Source organism: Ochotona princeps, chromosome 11 (genome assembly GCF_030435755.1).
Source record: "Ochotona princeps isolate mOchPri1 chromosome 11, mOchPri1.hap1, whole genome shotgun sequence".
NCBI lineage: Eukaryota > Metazoa > Chordata > Mammalia > Lagomorpha > Ochotonidae > Ochotona > Ochotona princeps.
Genome location: NC_080842.1, coordinates 24,694,299 through 24,716,011, shown reverse-complemented (window position 1 = coordinate 24,716,011; position 21,713 = coordinate 24,694,299). Strand labels below are relative to the sequence as shown.

The following is a 21,713-nucleotide window of genomic DNA, read 5'->3' as shown; positions in this document are numbered from 1 at the left end:
GGAAAGAGAAAGAGAGATCAATCGATCATGCCGCTGTGGTACACTTCCCAAAGGGTTGCAACAGTTGGAACTGGGTTTATCCAAAGCTGTGAGCCAGGAGCTTCCTCTGGGTCTCCTACATGGGTGCAGGGGCCCAAGGCTTTGGGCCATGCTCCACTGCTTTCCCAGGCCACAGTTGGGGTCTTGGATGGGTAGTGGAGCAGCTGGGACTTGAACCAGTGCCCACATGGCTATGCCACAGGACTAGCCCATGTTAGTCTTAAGTGGGGATGGATACGTAACAGAGGACTATGGAGAAATAATATACATAGTCTCTTACAAATTGGACAGGTTTTTTGAGAAATAAAAGTTTCTAAGAGTTGAAATGATCCACAGGCAAATCCACTGCCCAGATCTCCCAGCTGGCCCTTGGTGACCAAGCAGCAGACTGCGCAGTGTCACCTGTGTGACCAGGGTGGCTTAAGCTCATTGCAAGAGAAAGCTACAGTCTGTGATCAGAGCCATGTCGACTGTTTGTGGTATTGTGGTGCACTCTATGTGTGGTGAAGGACTTTCTAGGGGGTCTCTGATCTGCTCCTATGGGGGAAAGCTTAGTTCTCACAGAAGCCCAGGGTCACAGTAGACAGCCCACTGGACCCAGGCAAGGAAGACCCCTTAAGAGGGAGTGTCTTCCATCTAAAGATCTGCCTCACTGTGTCCTGTAGATAGAATTTTAATAGTGACTGATGCAAAGGGTGATGGCATTGTCCTCTGGCCCAGCAGCATCAGCATCATCTCTTTGCCATCCTCCAATAACGAGAGCTTAGGTGTCAGCAGCTGCCAACATTGCTAGGAACCCTGGTGGCCACTCCCAAGTTGCCCCATGAATTGTAACTGTCTTCCTACTGCATGCCATTGAAAGTGGGATTCTAGGCTTGGCTAAAAAAGCTACTGAAGCTTTGCTTTAGTTAAAGTCAGTTAAATTTGGAAGCCATTGTCAAAAAAAGGACTGGCTTCTGAAAGTAAACTTTGCTTGATCAAAATAACACACAACCCAAAGCACCTGACTTTCCAATTGCTGTTTGGTGTCCAAGGCTAGCTCTGGGTAATAAATGGCCTCCCTTGTGCTGCAGTGATCTTTGCCTTTACTGCAGGGTGAGGTTACTTTTTATCAAGGAGCACAGTGGGACTATAAAGTACTGCCCAGGCAGGTTGGACCAAATGTCCACACCTGCAGACTTTTTACACCGCCTGGAGCTTGCAGCAGCACAGTTCAGCAACAGCACCGGATGCTGGACCAGCAGGGCATTGTCAGAACAATCCAGCATGTTACTGGCTTCTTCCGCTCACTAAAAACAGAAGTCACTGCACACACAACAGAAACCACAACACCAAATAAAAGCGAAAATAAAAATAAGGAGGGTTTTGTTTTTTTCTCTTCCTGTCTTCCCTTAAAGGGAGCAGGAATGGGTCTTGGGTGCTAAACCTATATGTCGATCCTTACAGGGATGACGGACCCGAAGGATACATGGTTCAATATGGAAAACACCACACATGGTTTTGGTGTGCTAAACCTTCATACAGCCATGTCCTACATTTGGTTTCAACAGCCAACTCCACTGGAGATGGTGACAAGATGAGAACATAGAGCTGTGTGTGTGTGCGCACGTGCACACATGTAATCCTCTGCACTGTGGTAGGAACAAAAGCAAAAGCTGGCAGCCACCAAGGCAGCAACATTCTCAATCTAGTTCCTTACCTAAAGAGCCCCCAGATGACAAGAAAAACAGCTTGAAGTTTTGGGGGCCTGAAGACAAAATTGAAATGAAAGGGACTGGTGTGCTATGGTAGTGTAGTGCATAATGCCACCAATCTGTGGTGCCCTCATCCTATATGGTCATGGGTTCAAGTCCTGGTTGCCCCTCTTTCCATCCAGCTCCCTGCTTTTGGCCTGGGAAAGTGGTGGAGGACAGTTCATGACTTTGGGGCCCTGCAACCACATGGGAGACTCAGAAGAAGCTCCTGGTTCCTGACTTCAGATAGGCCCAGCTCCAGCTGTTGTAACCATTTGGGGAATGAACCAGCAGATGGAAAAGCTGTGTGTGTGTGTGTGTGTGTGTGTGTGTGTGTTTCCCTCTCTCTTTGTAATTCTTCCTTTCAAATGAGTACATGAAGCTTAAAAAAAAATAAAATGAAACCCGAGTGCAGAAACAGATGAACTACAGTAAGAAATGAAGAAATATTTACAAGATGTGGAGGAACAGAGAAAGTCTCTCATTGCCATGGCAGCCTTGGAATTAGAGTCTTGGTGTTTCTCCTCTTGGTCCACAAATCACAAAGACCAGGATAGTTCATCCATAACCACAGGGAAGCTGCTTCAAGTCTGAGGTCGTGCTACTTGGACAAGGATCTCTGTTCTTCTTCAAACATGTCATGAATCCACTTCATATGTAATTATGGATTTGTCTTAAGGGTCACAAACTAATTAGAGATATTCATACATGTGTCTATGCCGTTCAGTATTAGTGTATTATTCAGACCAGGAAGAGAATTGTTTAATCCAGAAACTCTCTCACCAAACCTGTCCTTTGTCTTTGTCCCAGTAGAGAGGAAGGACCCACCCTCACCCAGCCGGCACTTCTCATGCCGTCAGCACAGAGAACAGCCAGCCTGAAGCAGGGTGGTGCATGTTATTGTTAAGCAGGATAGGACTGGAGGACATGATAATAAGTGAACTAAAGGATGCACAGAAAAAAAAAATACTGTGATGATCTCACTTTTCTACGAAATTGGAAAATGTCAATCCCCTAGAAATAGAGGAGAAGGGAGGTGACCAGAGGCTGGGGTAAAGTGGAGGAGTGGTGGGGAAGGAGAGGATGTTAGTCAAAGGAAGGAGAAGAGTTGGTGATCTGGTACCTACATTGAGCCTAACAGCTGCGACACCCACAGTGTCCACTGAGTGCCTGGGTTCTGTGACCGACACGGATTCAATTTTTAAATTGTATATATATAGGTCAAAACATCCCATTGTTCCCTATAAAAATACAACATTGTTATTTATCAACTAGAAATAAACAGATGAAAACATTTTTTAAAGCTACAGAACAGCACAGCTGTGATAATCTCACTTTTCTATGAAATTGAAAAACGTCAATCTCCCGAGCTGTTGTTCAGCAATTTAATCTGAGGTTGAATTCATCTCTGAAGTGAAGGGGAGCTCCAAAAACCAAGCACCTCACTCGAGATCAGAGGAATCTCAAGAGAAGGTTCCTGGAGTGCTGGCAAGCACCTTTCTATTTTTGAAAGAGCTCAGTGGACATCCCTAGCGTAAAAGGTAAGATAAATACAGGCTAGCAGAGTGGGGTGCATGGATGGGACACCAGAGGCAGCTAGGAGACAGGGAAGGAAGGGGTGCTGGGTCCCCAATTAGGCAAAGGACCTTATGCCCATGGCCTCAGTCTCCTCACTGGGAATGAGGGATGCAATGCCTATTGGCCAGTGTGCCACTTGCAATGGCTGCTGGCTCTGTGGCCTTGTGCTACTGCCTGCCCAGGAGGTTTGCCTTACTCTGTCTTTGTGCTGCATACTTCAGAGACCTCCACCTTCCAGGCAGCTCTGGTAGAACCGGTGCTACTTGCAGGACTCCAAAGCCAGGAAGGCTGTACAGGGACATGTGCATGGACATGGATGGCCAAGGGCATGGACAGCTGAACCTCTGGCTGGAGCACTCCATTTCCAGAATCCAGGTTGGCTCTGTGTGATCTCTCTGGTTCACTTATTAACATCAGAAACCCCATTGCTTGTCAGATGGAGCTGTTTCAAGGATCAAAATAAGCCCCATTGGTGGATCCCAGAATTAACCCAAGTTCATGCTCAGGACCACCTCCATCTACCCCAGTGACTCCAGTGAGCAAGAATTCACAGCTTATCCCCACTTGCCTAAAACCCCCAGGGTTGTTGTGCATGTAAAACATCTGGATTTTTTGCTGTCTATGTTATACTTCTCCCCAATAGAATTAAAATGCCTTTAGAACATGTCCTTCAGTAACTCTGGAATAAAACCTCATGCCATCCTAGGAAACGCCTTGATTGCTCTCTCCCTCTTTGGGGTCTTGGGTGTCCTAGGCCACACTTCCCTTTCACCCCTTCAGCTGTGTTCCCTCCTGGTGTCTTCCTAGGCTAAATCTCCCCTGGCAGCGCATCCTTTCCAGGAGGGCTTGCATGCTACTTCGTTTACTATCTATGTCCTTCCGCAAAAATAGCAATAGGGCTGGCCATGCTCACCAATCCACTTCCTACCCATATTGATGAGTCAGCTCTATGGACAGTGTCCATCCAACAGCTGCCAAATTGGGGATGTACCCTAGGGCAACATGTCTCTGTGCCTCAGTTTATCTGTTTGTGGTAAGTCAGCCATGGGGGCTGTTGTTGCTGGGACTCATGGGGTCAGTCCTTGGTTCTCAAATTCAGCAAACCACACGTGTGTCCATGGGGCCAAATGGTGCAAGATGGGAGAACTGGCCAAGCACCCCTCACTGGGACAGAATGACTTCTGGGGAGTTATCCCCAGCCCCATTTCCCAAGGTATCCCAGTGCCACTGTCTGACCCTCCAAGGTCTTAAAGTTTTCAGTTCTGAAATGCAGCGCAGCTGGACTCTGCACTCTGAGATGGGTCCAGGACCTCCTCCTCTCCTTATCCCAATAACTCAACTTCCAGACCCCAGAGGGATGCTCGTGCGCATAAAAGAGGAGATGTCAAAACAGTTTACCTATGATGTTCACCGTACTATCCACTTCATGTTTTATAGCTGAAGTCAGGACCGCATACTCAGAAGAAAGATCACTTACTCCATTACTAAGCCCCAAAGATGACTCAACTGGTTCTTGCTAGGAAGAAGAAAAGAAAACAGAATTGAGAACACTTCCTTTCCCCTCCTTTGTCTTCACTTAGATCCTACCCTCTGCCTGCTTTCTGGATGCTGAGGGGTCACTCATGCTGCTCCAGTGCACACATTCCCACTTCTCTATCAGCCTGGGTTACACACACCTGTTGCTGAATGGGCTGCACTGCTAGCTAACTGTTCCGCTTCCTGCATTTTCTGTTGTGGAACTGACACGAGCGTGCCTGGCTGGCTTTGGGGCTAGTCAGAGCTGCATGGCTCTGGGTAAAGTCTCATGCTGCAGAGATTCCAAGGCCGTTTTCTCAGAGGGTGTGCTCTGAAGAGGGTGTGCTCCAAAAGGCTCCCTGTCTCTCTCTTCCAAGGGGAACCCTGCCCCCTGTAGTACACTTGTCTAAGGAAAAACCTCAGCCTTAGCGACCGCCCCAAGAACAGGGAGTCAGAAGGAGCTGTGGATGATGGTTTGCCACTGTTCCTGAACACCTGTGCTCCCTGTAGTCAGTACATGGCTGACCACAAGGGGCTGCACTTGCGGCTGACGTTGAAGTCCATTCAGATAGCCCCCCAGCCATCACTTCTCACAAATGCCCTTCAAGTACCTGACTAGTGCATGCCACCCAAGAGGCTACACATTCACAGTAATGAGACAGCAGGCATGAATCTTCCTTCCTTAGACATCTCTCTCAATCTCTGCCATTGGTAATGTGTCTCCACGCTTCAATCTCTCTCTCTGTAAAAATGAGCACACTAGCCACCCCGCCCCGCCTCGCCCTACCCCCCAATCCACAGTCCACAGTCCCTGTGAGGGCTCTGGTGGATTCTGAGAAGGCCAGTGCCAAGGCAGAATTGATTTGAAGCATGTTAAAGAGAGAGCGTCTTCACGAAGATTGCATTTATTACGATGATAAAACTCAGGTCAGACAAACGGCCACACAGGAGAGCACCTGAGGGATCCGAAACGGAAGAAGAGGGTAGAGCAGTACAAGGCACAGGGGACTGCAAGCAGAGGATGGCGTGAGGGAGGAAGGGCTTGGCTGTGAAAAACTGTGAGTAGTAGGCAACTCTAAGGCATGATGTTGGGTGTTCTAACCAATTTATTTGTATAATATTTGCAAAGAGTAAATCTCACACAGAAAATCTTAGCAAAGTTACACAGGGAAAGTGGACAAACATCCCAGCACCTCCCCTTCAAGAGTGCACTTTGCAAATTCTCATCACTGACTGCTTGGTACAAAGAGAACACACACACACACACACACACACACACACACACTGCAAGGTTTACCAGATGTACCAAAGGCCAGGCATAAGAGAAATTCTGGAACAGTTTCCATGAAAGAACTTTGCCTCTGCCACACCCACTCCGAGAACTTTGTATCTTCCCCTTCTTTTTCAAGATCCAAATAAGCAACTTGCCCTTTCTGAGAGAGTCTTACTTGCCTGTGACCTGTGTGACCACCTTTCCTCTTCTCTTTAGAGCCAAACTTCTGAGCAAGTATCTTCCCTGTCTCCACTTCACCTCCTCACCTGCGCCCTCATCCCCACTTGTGGTCGTAGTTCTCCTGTATCTGCAACATTTAGCTCCTGGAAGGATATGAGAACAGAGGCTTTGGGACCAGACAGCCCAGGGGCAGAGTCTGACTCCTTTGGGACTTGAAGCTCTTTGAGCCTCTCTTGGCAGGTGGTGGGGGGTGGGGAGGGATGGCAAGTTGGGGATAGGCACTATGGACAATGGTAAACTGGGGATACAGTAAGAGGACCCTGTCTAAAGAAAGGTGTAAACAGTCAACGAGAAAGAGATGCACATGCACTTCCTATCAAGCAGGTGCTGACCAAGGTCAAAGGTCACCAATGAAATTCCACTTTCCCAGGTGCCATGACCTCTCCTGCAGTCCTCTTTCCTGACCCCATGCTCTGAGCTCCCTAAGGGAAGCAACCTCCTACGGAGTCCTTGCTGCCACTCTGTCTCTCCCATGGTGCCTTCCTTCCTGGTTGGTGTCTTCACTGCAGCCCTTTCTGCCTCCCCAGTCCTGACCATGCCCGCATTTCATTATCCCTCTTCCATTCCCACCATGTCCCTGTAAGCAGGAGCAGTTGAGGAAATTACGGAAGGAACTGCTTGTTTTTATGGATTTCTCTTGCTATATTGATTTCACTCACCCTGTGTTCAGGTTTCTTATAAAAGTAATGAGACTTGCATATATTTAAAAACCTGAATTATTCTGATTTTTCATCTCTTCAGTTGAAGGCTTCGAGCATTTCATGTGATCTACAGTATAGTTGTGAGTGATACTTTCATCATTTGATGCTTGAGAAAATAATGACTCAGAGAATAAATTAATTTTCCAACATCACACACTTTAAGCCCAAGCAGACACAGGAACTGAATGTGGTCTTTAGCTATGCTACATGGTTCCATTTCAGGATCTTTTTGTCACAAGGTAGCTAGTTCCCTGATGACTTCGGCACTGAACTTCATGAAGTGTGCAGGGTAGGAGGGAAGTAGTGTCAGGCTGTTATTCATGGTAGACTATGAGGAAGAGCAATGCAAAACACAGGTAGGGACGGAGAGAGTCATTCCATGTTCCAAGCAGTTCCGTCTCCATCTCCACTGGTATTCATGCACAGCTCCTGTTATAAACTCAACATGTCAAACATGAAAGTGCCCTCCTCTCCACTTCCTCTCTGAGGCTTAAACACCCAGGACCTCTTCTTCCATACACTCCTGCTATGAAACACTATTTCATCCTCCATATCCTCTCCTAGGCTCTGGGAAAATGTGTCTACCCTTTCTCCTCCAATGGCTGCCCTCTCTGTCCACACTTCATACTGCAGTCTCCCCTTGCCTCCATTCCTTCCTGTCACTGCAATAAAAGATCTCCCTTATGTTCCTGAACTGTGGTTCTCTGAATCAGCTCTAAGGATTTCAGCTGTGCCTTCATCCTTAAGATCATTTGAGAAGGCTACTTGGTCTTCTTGCTTTCAAACTGTGCTCCAACCAGTGCCTTCAAGAGTCACGAGTAAGGAGAGGGAGGATCAGAGCAGGCTGGCTAAGCCCACTATCCTGTGTCACCCAGAGCAGCTCTGACTTTACCTGTATTTCAAGTATGTCCCTGTGCCCCAGACCCGCATGGGAGACCTGGAAGAAGTTCCTGGCTCCTAGCTTCGGATTGGCTTAGCCCCGACCGTTGCAGCCACTTGAGGAGTGAACCAGTGGACGGAAGATCTTCCTCTCTGTCTCTCCTTCTCTCTGTAAATCTGACTTTCCAATAAAAAGAAATAAATTTAAAAACATATATATGGCTTCAGATCGGCTCAGCTCCGGCTGTTGCGGCCACTTGGGGAGTGGATCATCAGACAGAAGATCTTCCTCTCTGTCTCTCCTCCTCTCTGTATATCTGACTTTCCAATAAAAAGAAATCTTTTTTTTAAAGACCCTCAAGTGTGTCCCCAACACCTGTTTTCATCTAACTCAAGGGAAGACCTCTTCCAGTCAATGAAGGAATCACTCTGCTAATTGCCCTGCCAGTCCTCCACCCTGTCATTAAGCAGTCTCCGGGAGTATGGTGTGTTTTTATCTGGCCCATGTCACTATCTGGGGCAACAGTTCTATTAGGACTTCCTGTTGAATCAATAGTCATTTTCCTGTAACTTCCACATGCAGCTCTAAGTTCTGACTAGCGCAGGCCAGGCATGCTCCTCGCCATTGTGACAGATCTGCTTTGATCTGGAAGCACTTCGCAGATGCATACCATGGCTATTTCATCTGCAACAGCGCCCAAGGCGGGAAGCATTCGTTTACACAGATCCTAACGACAAGTCTTTATTTCTCAGTGTCTCCTCACACAGGCTCCTGCTCCAATTAAGCCCTTTCCTGACTCATCCAGGGCTGACCCAGCAGCTCTAATGTCTAGGCCCTTGTTCCTGATGGCTCCTATTGCATTGTCATGGTTGTCTACCACCATGGCCTGACACAGGTTTCACTGCTTAAAAAGAGCTGCAGAACCCAGAGGAGGTCACCGAACATTGGTTCTGGAGTCAGACGGCCATGAATTCAGAATCAGCTCCTTAAAACAGTGCCACCTTGGGAAAATGACTCAGTCTCCCCGGGCCTCATTCCTTCAGTGTCAAAGTCAGGCAGCCTGCCCATCACAGGATGCAATCAGATAAAATATTCGCCATTTGCAACTTAATAAAGACTCAAAAATGGCAACTACCAGCCCTCTGTCTTGCTTCCTTTTGTCCTGATTGTCCTTGACCTTGTCTTAAGTCCCAGAGCAATCTTTTCCACAATTCTTGAAACACATACATGCATTGCAGATGTGCAATCTAGTGTTGTGCACTACTGTTTTTTTTCCTTGTTCTTATTTCCTTTGGGAAGCCAGTTACCTCCACATATGTGGGATCCAGTTCAAGTAAAACACGCCTCTCCGAGTACCTACAGTATATACTCAGAGAAAGAACATCAGAACACTGAGGTGGTGTTTCTGTACCTACTACCTGCCTGTGGGCCCTGGGAAGACACCGCTGGGACAAACACAGCCTGGAGACAAGTCATTCAAGAGACTCAACAAAACTGACGCTAGACCCCCGTGTTCTAAACACCACTTCCTAATCACAAATTCACTTCAATTTGAATTGGGTACCAGGAAGAATTTTGGTCTGCCAGCAAGTTCTCTATCCACAAGATGGATTTTCCCAGTAGGGGAGCCTAGGCTATCCAATTGCATATTCCCATTTCACTCAGAGGTTAGGTATTCTGACACACAGCACAAAAAAAACAAAGTTCTCAATCACTCAGTGAAGATAAGGTCTTTTAGCTATATAATCCAGACAAGCTGAGGAGGTAGCTTAGAAACATGAAGTCAGCACTGTTGATTTTGCAACCCTGAACCACAGAACTTGGGCAGTCTCCTGGCCTTCTCCATGTTCTGCCACTATAATGGAAGTCATGTACATTCAAAGTCAGGCTGTGCTTATGTCTGGTGACTCACTTGCCTTCTGCACAAGCAACAACGGCCTTGCGAGGCACAAGCTTCAGGTATTAACCATGTGTTCATTACATCTGGGTTTTATTATACATGCTGCCTGGGTGACTGTACCCACAAGCCTCTCCCTCACTCCCCTGTGCAAGGCCCCACCCAGAGCTGAACATTCTGTAATGAGTTCGTATTAGTGGCCTTGAGGAAGGCACCACCAGGGCTGATGGTACTGTAGAAATTCTTCATTTTATAGGGACACTGTCTATCAATCTGAGACGCCTGCTTCTATATTTCTGAAATGGGCTTTATCATCTATTCTGTCAGGTTTTTCTTCCTTAAATATACATAAAATACTAGTGCATCTTACAATCACTGCCATCTGCCAGACAGTGAATGGGTTCGGTGTTTATGTGAGCAAAGTGTGCTGAAGATCACACATCTGTTACTTCATGCCTATTTCTCCACTAACTCCACTTCTGAAATTAAATTTGCATCCTTGTGCCAAACCTCTTATTCCAATCCCACTGCACACAAGGAAACTTCAAAAGTCCACTGAAAAATGGAATTTTAACATGATTACTTTGGTGCCAAAGTTTTTTTTTAAACCCAAGCAGTTTTTTCCATAATATGGATGTTTATGAACTTTTTGAAAATCCCTCATGCTTAATTTTCAAAGACTTTTGGGACCAAAATAGATTTATCTTTTAATTATAGTTTTCATGAACTTTTGAAATGCACATTTATATTTTATGTGTATAATTTTTATATATCTGCTCAGTCAACAAATGCATATTCATCTATTCAGTTACCAAATATGTGCTGTTTCCTGTGTGCCAGGCACTGAGCCAATTGCTGTGAAAATACTGGTAAGTATGATTGATTCATGCCCAATTATGTGCAATTTGTCAACATCATGTATTTGTAGGGAAGTTACATTTTTCTGAGTAAACAATACTAATCAAGATACACGCATCAGGGGGCCAGCACTGTGTTGTGTGAATCTGGCATCGCATATCAAAGCAGTGGTTCAAGTCCCAGCTGCTCTGCTTCCATCCCAGCCTCCTGCTCATGCGCCTGGAAAAACAGCAGATGATGGCTCAAGTATTGGGGCCTATGACATCCATGTGGGAGACTCAGTGGAGTTCTTGGCCCTGGTTTTGGTTTAGCCTTGATCATTGTGACCACCTGTGGAGTGACTCAACAGGTGGTACATCTCTCTTTCTCTGTGTCTCTCTGGCTCTGTCACTGTGCCTTTCATATAAATAAATAAATATTTGGGGGGAAAAAAGATAGGTATTAAAAACTCAAAACTATAAAAATAGGGTTTGGTCAAGCCAAAGCCAGGAGCCAGAAATTCCACCCAGGTCTCTCAACTGGGTGATCATGGCCCAAGAACTTGGGCCATCTTCCACTACTTTCCCAGACTCTTTAACAAAGAGCTTGGTCAGAAGCAGAACAACCAGAACTTAAACCAGAACTAATATGGAATGCCAGTATCCCATGGCACAGTGCCAGTTCAAAAAACTTTTTTTAACTTACATAGGGAAACCCTATACATTGAAGAAAAACTTATAGAAACATCCAAAAATCATGCGTGTATTTTATACACACCTTCATTCAAGAAAACAAAATCTTACAGGAGTTAGGATGCTGAATTAGTGTTGATTTTTTTCAGGTACAATAATGACACTGTGGTATTGTTAAAGAGCACATGGTATATGTTTACATACATGTCACATATGTATACATATACACAGTGAAATACTTATGGAAGAAATGATAATGATGCTTAGAATGTCTTTGCCATGTTAAATGGAACTACAAGAAAGTATTAAGTATTTTTTTATGAGTCAAATGTGATGGAATAACTGGGATTTATATATTGGTGGTTTGGAAGTAGCTGAGAGTACTAATGAAAGCAAAATTGGCTACAGGTGATTGATTAACGCTGAAATGTAGGTGATGCTCTGTGGGGTTAATGTTACTTATTTGTCTCTTTGTATGTATGTTAAACATTTCCACAACAGAAAGTTAAAACAAGAAGTGGGTGTCTTGCCCAGTGGTTAATATGTCACATTATCCAAGGGAGGGCCTGGGTCCAACTTTGGGCTCCAGGTCATGACTCCAGCTTTCTGCTAAGACCTGGGAGGTGGCAGGTAATGGCACCAGTACCTGGGTTCCTGACACGCAGGAGACCTGGCCTGAGCACCTGGCTGCTAGCTTTAGCAAGAGCCCAGCCTTGCTTGGCCCTTGCAGACACCTGGGAAAGAAACAAGTAGATGGAAGCTCTGCCTGCCTCCTCTCTCTGCCTCTCAAATACTTAAATAAATTTTGTAAAAAAAAAAAAAAAATTAAAACAAGATTAGGTCTTAAGACTGTGCTATATTTAAAATAAGCCAGAAACTAAAAATATTGAAAGTGAAACTAGAAGGGTGAAATACTTTGCCAAAACCACTTATTTTCCATTGTAGAGATGACTATCATGCAACTTTAACAATTTACCTAAGTTTTCCCTTAAAATGTGACTATCTTCTTATGTCTGAGAATGTACCTGGCATAAATTATTTCCTATTTTTCCCGACCATTTAAATTTGCCAGCTTTAAAAAAAATTTTGCCAGTTTTTAAGCAATGGGCTGTCTAGGTGATTTGCTATTTTTTTTTCTTTACCAGTTATTCCATATTATAAATCAGAATCCTGGTCATATTCAAATTCACTTCTACATAACCTTGTGACCTGGGGCACCATGTTGCTGGACTCTCATACCTCGATCTCTTCACCTACAAACACAAGCCAGGTTGCCCAAGGGCTCTCTGGCTTAGCAGCTGAAGCCAGTCTCCTGTTTTGCATGGGGTATTTGGCTCTTTCCTCAGCATTCAGCAAAGCAGTTAAGATTCTTCAGCTACAGGAAGTTCAGACTGCACAGTCAACCAAAAAATTCTTGTGTGTTTCTCTCTCGTGCTCTCTTACACACACACACATGCAAGCACACACACATACCCCTATACAGAAATCCTTGAGGAACACAAGGTGGTTCACAGTAGAACAGAAAAAAGCTACCAAGAACCACATTAATTGAGTACTTGACTTGACTCCTACGTCCTCAGCTTAACGGCCTGTGATGAAATTTATCTATAAGTATAGAGTTTATCTGTAAGTTTATCTGTAAGTATAGACTTAGAGTTTAATAGAAGTATACACCACATAACATATATTAAAATACATTTGATGGCCTGACAATATATTTAATAGCATCAGACTTGTGTCTCCAGCTGGTTGTGGGGGACTAAGTAGCCAGCTGGCAACAGTTGTGGTGACCAGATGGAGGCTTCAAGCTGTCAAACTCAGTGTGAATTTATGACTTCATTCATAAATTTCCCAGCAAATTGGACGAAGCCAGGATGTGGTTACCTGTGTTTGAAGTAGGTGCATGCCAAAGAGGAGACACAGAAAGCACACACACGCATACAAAATACAATAGCAAAAGAAGAAAGAGTTCAGTATTCAGCAAAGATCATGCTACTTATTTTTTAAGAAAGAAAAAAATACGTATGAATTGTTAATATGGTCAGGACTTTGGCCTTCTGACTCTACAACTCAAGATTACCTTGATGTGCTTAACTCTGTCTTCTTTTTCAGTCTTTGGTTTCTTTCCTGCAGCAATAACAACAACAAAGTAGTTTTGGGTTAATTCACAAAGGATATACAGGGCAATAGCTCTCCTAAACTAAAATCTTTGTGGAATCATTCAGTGAGCCTTTTACTTGAACATGTACATGGTCCAAATACCTCCTGTATTGTTTCCTGCCTTGGTTTCTTAAAAGTTATTTTTTTAAGGGAGATGAAGGCAGGAGGATTGCCTGCCACCCTGAAGGAACTCCAGGTGCAAGAATATGGGCGCCAACTGGGCACAATGGAACATGCCACGTGATGGTTTCTCCAGCGGGTGGGTGTATTTACCTTTCTTGGAAGGCCGCTCTGACAAGGGCAACATCCGGTACACTCGGAAGGCGTTGTTCCCTTTCTTTATACTCTTATCCTTGACTTCTTCAATGTCAGGCAAGGAGTTCATGGCACATCGGAAATTTGCCTTCCATGTTTTTGGATCAGGTTTGTCTACTCCTGGTTGGTGCTTTCCTGATACAGCAGTCAGGGGTTAAGAAAAACAGGGAGGGAAATCAGATTTGTCATAAAAGGCAACTACAGGCCCAGCAAGGCTGGCCAGGTGGTGCAGAGAAAGGCCTTATCATTCCTCAGCTGCATCTACCAGGACCAACCCTCCAGGTAGGCCATGGGACTAAGGAAGTTTCTGGATCATTCCCAATCTGGGAGAATGGGAATAAGCTGGAATTCCAGGTTCTATCAAGCAGATCAAGACAAAGGTATCACAGCAGAAAAAAAAAAAAAAAAAAAGAAAAGAAAAAAAAGGAATCAATGTTAAGTAATACAGAAGCCCACAAAGTGGGAAAGCCAGCAAGCAAAAGCATCATGAACACCTTTTCCATTTAATCTAAAAAATTCATTGCTGTAAATAGTTGTCTACTGACTACATTTTGTTACAATGGCTCGCAATGTGGCATAGTAGGCTAGTCTTGCACCTGACGCATTGGCATCCTATGTGAGCACTGGTTTGTGTCCTGGCTGCTCTGCTTCCCATCCAGCTCTCTGCTTGTGGCCTGGAAAAGCAGCAGAGGATGGCCCAAGTTCTTGGAACCCTGCACCCATGTTGGATACCCAAAAGAAGCTCCTGACTCCCGGCTTTGGATCAGTTCAGCTCTGGCTATTGTGGATAGATTTCTTTCTCTCTCTCCTTTTTTCTCTGTAAGTCAGCTTTTCAAACAGAAATAAAATATTAAAAAAATTTTTGTTATAAATAAAACCGCCAGGCCGCTGTGTCCACAGGGTCCTTGTCTGTGAAGTCAATTAATCAGGAATCAGAAACAGCCCAGAAAAAATAATTGTATCTGCACTAAACATGTGCATGCACTTTTTTCTTGCCATTATTTCTGAAGCAATATGGCATAGGAGCTATTTAAACAGTAATTACATTATGTTAGGTATTATGGTAACTCTGTGGAGGATTTAAAGTATATAGGAGAATTAATGCAGGTTACATGCAAATCTTATGCCATTCCACATAAAGGATTTGAGCAGTATACATAAAGGAGTGGTCTAACTCACTTCTCAGGGAGGACCAATTTACTCCAAGTCATGGCTCCAGAAGAAATGAGATTATATTCCTCTGGCAACAGCTGAGGAACTTGTCAGAACACGGTATAGAGAGAAAATTTCAAGGACTTTGGCCTTGTGGGATGTCCCTTCTGAGTGTTGGTATTTACCACTAAAGTGCCGGGGAACAGACCCAGAGTTCGGAGCCCATGATGCCCTAAGCCGGGACATTTTACAAGCATCATGAGATTGAAACTGAGCAGCAGCACCACCTGCCTCAACAGCCAAAGCAGGGCATCTTCGTACCTGTGTGGATTGCCCAGTTTCGGAAGAGTGGGGCATCTTTCTCTACATCCCACCCATGTCTTGCTGCATGCATCCAGGGAATCTGAAAAATCTTCTTTTCCTGGAAAGAGAAAAAGAAAGATGTCAGTAAGTACTGTGGTCCCAGGTTCTGCCCCATGTTGGCAGAGGAGTCTAGGTTCCAGCCTTGAATCCCCAGTTAAGCATCACTGAGATCATGTAGCACCTATAGTGCCATCCATTGCAAACCAATCCCCATCCTCCATGGGGCCCCATTCAGACACTGAACCCTGGGTGAGATTCGTTCTCATCCAGGCTGGTGGACTGGAAGGGAATGCTTTCCAAGGCCAAAGGTGAGGTTGAGGGGCACCCATAAGTGTCCCATCATTGGTACACTTTCTCTTCAGAAGACTACAAAAAACTGGCCACCAGTTGATTTTTCCAATGCTGTATCATGTAATCCCATCATGCAGAAAATTTTAATGGCAGCTGCCCTGGGTGACTTATGTGAGTGTACATGAGGCCACTGTGACAGAGACCAAGCATCTTCATCTGCTCATGTCCAACAGAAACAGGAGACTGTGTCTAAAACTGGAGTCCCTGTGGTCTACTCCTCTGCCCCAAGGAGCAGTCCCACCCAGGGAGGTGCACAGACAGGGAGATGATGCTTGCTTTCTGGGGAAAGGCCCTCAAGACAACATATTAGATTTGCTGCTCTCTACTGCAGCCCTAGGGACAATTCTAAGTGGGTCAACTGGAACTAACAATCAAAAGATCAGGAACTGATCCTTTAGAAACAGTCATACCCAAAGAGAGACTGAAGAGAGAATCGATGTCCATGCTGCTTGCCTGTCGCCAAAACCAGCAGCTACTAAGGTCCCTGGCACACTGTACCATGACACATGTCCACATGGGGCTTATTTTTTCTTTCTTGCAATAACCCAATGAATTTATGTAATAAGCTTGCAATACTGTCCAACTTTAAAATCAAGGTCATGTGATCCCATACTCCAATACTTTTCATCAGACCACACTGTGTTCCCCACATTGGAAATTAAGATTTCCTATTCCATAACAGAGCTGGTGCCTTACACTCTGTATAAAGCCAAGCCCAGGCACACGACACAGTTCAAAACCTTTGCAGGCGATTCTGATCTCTGCTAGAAATGCAGGTCCTCACACCATGGTAAGGAGAGGGAGTCTTCACTTGGGTCTCCCAAATCCACAGGGGGTCCCAGCTCTGCTAACAAGAGCCTCCGCCCTTCTCTGAAGAACCAGTCACAAAGCCTGATCTGGAAATCTTTCAGAACATTGAAGAGTTTTCCAAAAACAGTTAAAGAGGGAAATTCCACGATTTTTAAAAAAGCTGGTTAATAAAGAAGAACTGAAAGTGAGAGACTTTTTCACCAACTCCTCGTTGACCATTCTGTATCATCCAGAGAGAGGGCAGGCTTTCAGACGAGCCATTTTCATACCAGCAGAGATCGGAAAAGAGCTCAACGAAACTTTATTTTTTTTTTAATGTAGACCACAGAGAGCAAAATATCTAAAATGGCTTTTTGAGGTTGATGTGAAAATGGATACAAATGAACAAGAACTGACTGCATACTCAGAGGCAGCAGGTGTAGAGAGGCAAACCCTAAAAATTTTCTACTGGATTTTTCCCTCGGTCAAAAGGGTTATAGGCTGACACACACTGAAATCTGCCTCACAAGACATAAAGTGAACATGGACCAAGTTGATCTTGCTAAGCATTAGTATGCATATACACATGTGTGCTCACATTCAAATCTAATAATACAGAAACTATGCAAAAAAAATCACTAAACCGCATAAGCAATGACTGAACCCAACAATGTCCACTCGGACTGCTCTAAATGAGCAGCAGACTTGAACAGACCTTTCTTCCAGAAAAAATTCCCAAATGACTACTAAACACATGAAAGGATGCTCAGCATCAGTAATTATTAGGGAAATGCAAACCAAGACAACTATGTCATGTTTCATACCCAATACGATGACTAGAATAAAACAGTAATAATGAAAAGAAAAAACACAAGTGTTGATAAGGATGTGGAGAAACTAGGACTCTTGCACATCTCTGGGCAGAATGTAAAATGGCACAAGTACTGGAGACAAGAGTTGGGGAGGCTCCTCAGAAAAACGAAGCGACGGGCACTGAACTGTCTGCAGTCCCACATTGGAGCACTGGTTTAAATCCCAGTGGCTCTGCTTCCTCTCAAGCTCTCTGTTAATATGCCTGGGAAGAGCCCGGTGGTGTGGCCTAGCGGCTAAAGTCCTCGCCTTGAATGCCCCGGGATCCCATATGGGTGCCGGTTCTAATCCCGGCAGCTCCACTTCCCTTCCAGCTCCCTGCTTGTGGCCTGGGAAGGCAGTCGAGGACGGCCCAAAGCTTTGGGACCCTGCACCCGTGTAGGAGACCTGGAAGAGGGTCCAGGTTCCCAGCTTCGGATTGGCGCAGCACCGGCCGTTACAACTCACTTGGGGAGTGAATCATCAGATGGAAGATCTTCCTCTCTGTCTCTCCTCCTCTGTGTATATCCGGCTTTCCAATAAAAATGAATAAATCTTTAAAAAAAAAAATATGCCTGGGAAGCAGCAAATGACAGCTCAAGTACTTGGGTTCCAGCCACCCAAGCAGGAGACCAAGCCGGAATTCCTGGCTCCTGGCTTTGACGCATGATGGAGTATACCAGCATGTGGAAGATCCTAATCTCTCTTACTCTTGCTCTCTCGCTCTGTCAGTCTACCTTTTAAATAAATAAATACATATTTTGCTATAAAGTCCAAAGTACAATTACTAGATAATCCAGTAAATTTCACCCCTGGTTATACACCGAAAGAACTGTAAGTGGAAATCCAAACAAAAACTGATACAGAAAGGTTCCCTGCAGCACTACCCACAAAAGCCCAAAGACAGACACAACCCAAACGCCCATGAGTCGGCGGGTGAGGAAACACAAGGCAGCATGGCCATGCAACAGGTCTGCATGCAATGAATACGTACACATGCATCACCCGGTCACAAAGAGGGAAGAAACACAGGTGCACACCCCCACACGGGTGAGCACTGAAAACCCTCCGCGGGTGAGAGGAGTCAGATACAAAAGCATGAATCCTAAAGGTGTCACGTGTGTGCAACATCCGGAAAAAGTAACTCCATGGACACATGAAACAGGTTGGTTAGTAGATATTTTGTTATTCATCTCTAACTTTACATGGCTTTTCTCCCTTGCTTTTTCTTTGTTATTCAGGTTAAAAGTTTGTTTTGCTTATCTTCTTAAAAAATGGCTCTTTAGGGCCCAGTGTGGTAGCCTAGTGGCTAAAGTCTTCATTTTGCATATGCCGGGATCCCATATGGGTGCTGGTTCATGTCCTGGCTGCTTCACTTTCCATCCAGCTCCCTACTTATGGCCTGGGAAAGCAGGTGAGGATGGCCCAAAGCCTTGGGACACTGCACCTGCGTGGGAGACTTGGAAGAGGCTCCTGGCTCCTGGCTTCAGATTAGCTCTACTCCAGCTGTTACAGCCACTTGGGGAGTGAACCGGAGGACAGATCTCCTCTCTAAATCTGGCTGTCTAATAAAAATAAACAAATGTATATTTTTAATTACAAGGGAAAGGTCTTGGACCATGTGATGACCTCTGTGTCTGGGGAGTATTCACAGTGCCTGGATCCACAAGAAATGAAGACCACAGTGGAAAACATGCAGAGAGACACAGAGGAGAAGTCCTGAATGTGGTTGCAGCAGCTTCTTCAACCGTACTCAAGAAGTGGCCCAGGGAAACCAGCCACAAACATCTGGACAAAGTCAGAACTACCTGGTCTCTTCAACTAGTCAATGGCAAGAAGGAGAAATGTTCTAGAGTCACCAGAACCTTTGCTGGGTTCTGATTTGAGCAAATCAACTGCTAAAAGATATTTCTGGAGGGGCTGGGACTATGCCACAGCATGCTAAGCAACCTCTCATGACACCAGCATCTCAAATGAGAACCAATTTTAGCTCTGGCTGTTCCACTTTTGATTCAGATGCTTGCAAATGCAGATTGGAAAGCTGCAGAAACTAGCTTAAGTACTTGGGTTCCTGCCAACCACATGGGAGATTTGGATGGAGTTCCAGGTTCCCAGCTTTGGCCTGGCCTAACCCAAGGCAAAGCAGTCATCTGGAGAGTCAATCTGTGAGGCAGTGAATATATTTTAAAACTGATTCATTTTGGCCAACTGATAATGATATTATATGGAGATATATATATATATTTTTTTTTAAGTCCTTAGGTCATAGATGTATACTGTCAGACAGTTGCTTTAAAAATACAAAAGTGCAAAGATAAATAAAAGCATTAATAAAACTGGATGCTGGAATATGGGAATTTGCTGTCCTAATCATTCTGTTCCTCAGAGTACTCAAATACACGATTATGTTGGCAAATCCTCATAAAAAAAGTAAACAGTCCAAGCCAATGCCCCTTTCATGAACTACTTATAATGCTGCTTTGCCAAATGCTTTCCCTGTTCTTGGGAGGACTCCAAAGGATACATTCCCTTACCATCCTCCCCACACTTTATTAAAAAGTCAGAGATAGAGAAGTATATAAGGTCCCCAACAACCACGTATTTGTCTCTCACTAAGAGTACACTTGGGTTGCGAGGTCCACTCTTGAAGAACGACAATGATCAAGAACTCAGGCATGGGATCTGGGCATGGGGCCTCTAGCCTGAAACACATCACTAGAAACACAAACACTTGGGGCCGGTATGTTGGCTGAGCTTACTAATCTTCCACCTCCAAAAGCAACATCCCATATGGGCGTCAGTTCATGTCCTGGTTGCCCCACTTTTCATCCAGTTCCCTACTTGTGGCCTGGAAAAGCAGTAGGGGATGGTGCAAAGCTTGGGACCCCACACCTAGGTGGGAGACCTAGAAGCACCTGGCTCCTGGTTTTGGATCAGCTCAGCTCCAGCCTTTGTGGCCATTTGGGGAGTGAGTCAGTGGATGGATGATCTGTCTCTCCTCTATTTATAAATCTGTCTTTCAAGTAAAAATAAATAAATCTTTAAACACACACACATACACACACACTGAACACCAACTGGGTCAGATGGATCTCAGAGCCCCCTGGCCAGTACCTGCTTTTGGGGGGGGGGGCGGATTTTTGAGATTGGCTTATTTTGACAATCACGGTGGTTTACAGTGGTATCCATTTCATTTCTTTTTTAATTACAAATTTTATTTTTTGTAATGATTACATGGTGGATCCAGGTGGGAAGGATCAAGGTTTAGGGAAAATTTAGTGTACTCATTGTTTCCAAAGTTGCTGTTTCTTCTAGTTCTTTCTGGGGGAAGGGAAGAAACAAAGGGAGAAACCACTCACATCTTTCCACACGTCCCAGTACCTAAGGATGAGGAACCACCACCTCATATCAACTCAGAGTCTCAATATGTACATATTCTGAGGGCAGTGCCTGCTTTCTAAGAGTTGCTTCAGTCTTCAGTGGGAGAAGAGACTGCTGGAATGATGTCAGATCACTCAAAATAGAAACAGGGACTATTCAATGGAAGTGCTCCTCAACAGGAAAAACATCACACTCTGGACAGATGTATGCCAACAAGGTAAACTCAGTGGAACAGTGGAAACGGAGAGGCCCTGCATGAGTGTGCAGACAGACGGAAAACATCTTGACTCCATCCAGAGCCTAAAGGTGACTCTGCCCATATGTACCCGCATGGCCACATGCCTGGTCTGGCCAGACACTGCATGCCTGGCATGGATCCGTGTGCCAGCAGTGGCCAGCAGCCTAGGCAGGGGAGCCTGGTGAGATAACACAAAGGATTCCTTTCCTTCTGCTTTGGGCAAAGAGGCAGTGAGTGAGGCTTGGCAGGTAAGAACCACAGGAGAACAGAGCTTTCAGCCACGCAAAGAAGGATGCATTTGCTTTCTGATCATAAATTTAAAAGAAAAAAAAAGTAAAAAACAAAACAAAACAAAACAAAAACAAAACAGCTCCTCCTAACTTTGGATCAGCTCAGCTCTGCTTGGGGTGGCCATTTGGGGAGTGAACCAGTGGATGGAAGATCTTTGTCTCTCCTTCTCATTTTACTCTACCTTTGAAATGACACAAAATAAATGCATTTTAAAAAGACCTTTGTCATTTGTCATTGAACCTAGAGCCAAGCAAGATACTCCAGGATGATCCTCACTTTTTCCAAATGAGAACCCCTCACAGGCCGCAGATGTTGGAATGTGGAGGGTCCAGAATCCAGCTGTCCATCTGCAACACCTCAGGTGCCTTCTCCATGCGGGAGGCATGATCACCCTGTACATTCTCCCTTGCACCAAGCGAATCTATAACCTATGCTGGTG

The 21,713-nt window shown here is 45.0% G+C and overlaps 1 protein-coding gene across 7 annotated transcripts in view; it reads right to left on the bottom strand.

Annotated features, from left to right (window-relative positions):
* IRF2 (interferon regulatory factor 2) overlaps positions 1-21,713 on the bottom strand; it is a 147,521-nt gene that overhangs the window by 20,171 nt on the left and 105,637 nt on the right. For all 7 annotated transcript variants that reach the window (XM_058669943.1, XM_058669936.1, XM_058669938.1 and 4 more), the window contains 4 exons: positions 15,334-15,433; positions 13,819-13,995; positions 13,466-13,512; positions 4,749-4,866 (listed from right to left, as the gene is read on the bottom strand). In XM_058669943.1, the coding sequence (XP_058525926.1) occupies positions 4,749-4,866; positions 13,466-13,512; positions 13,819-13,995; positions 15,334-15,433 (442 nt within the window). The remainder of the gene's footprint in view (positions 1-4,748; positions 4,867-13,465; positions 13,513-13,818; positions 13,996-15,333; positions 15,434-21,713) is intronic.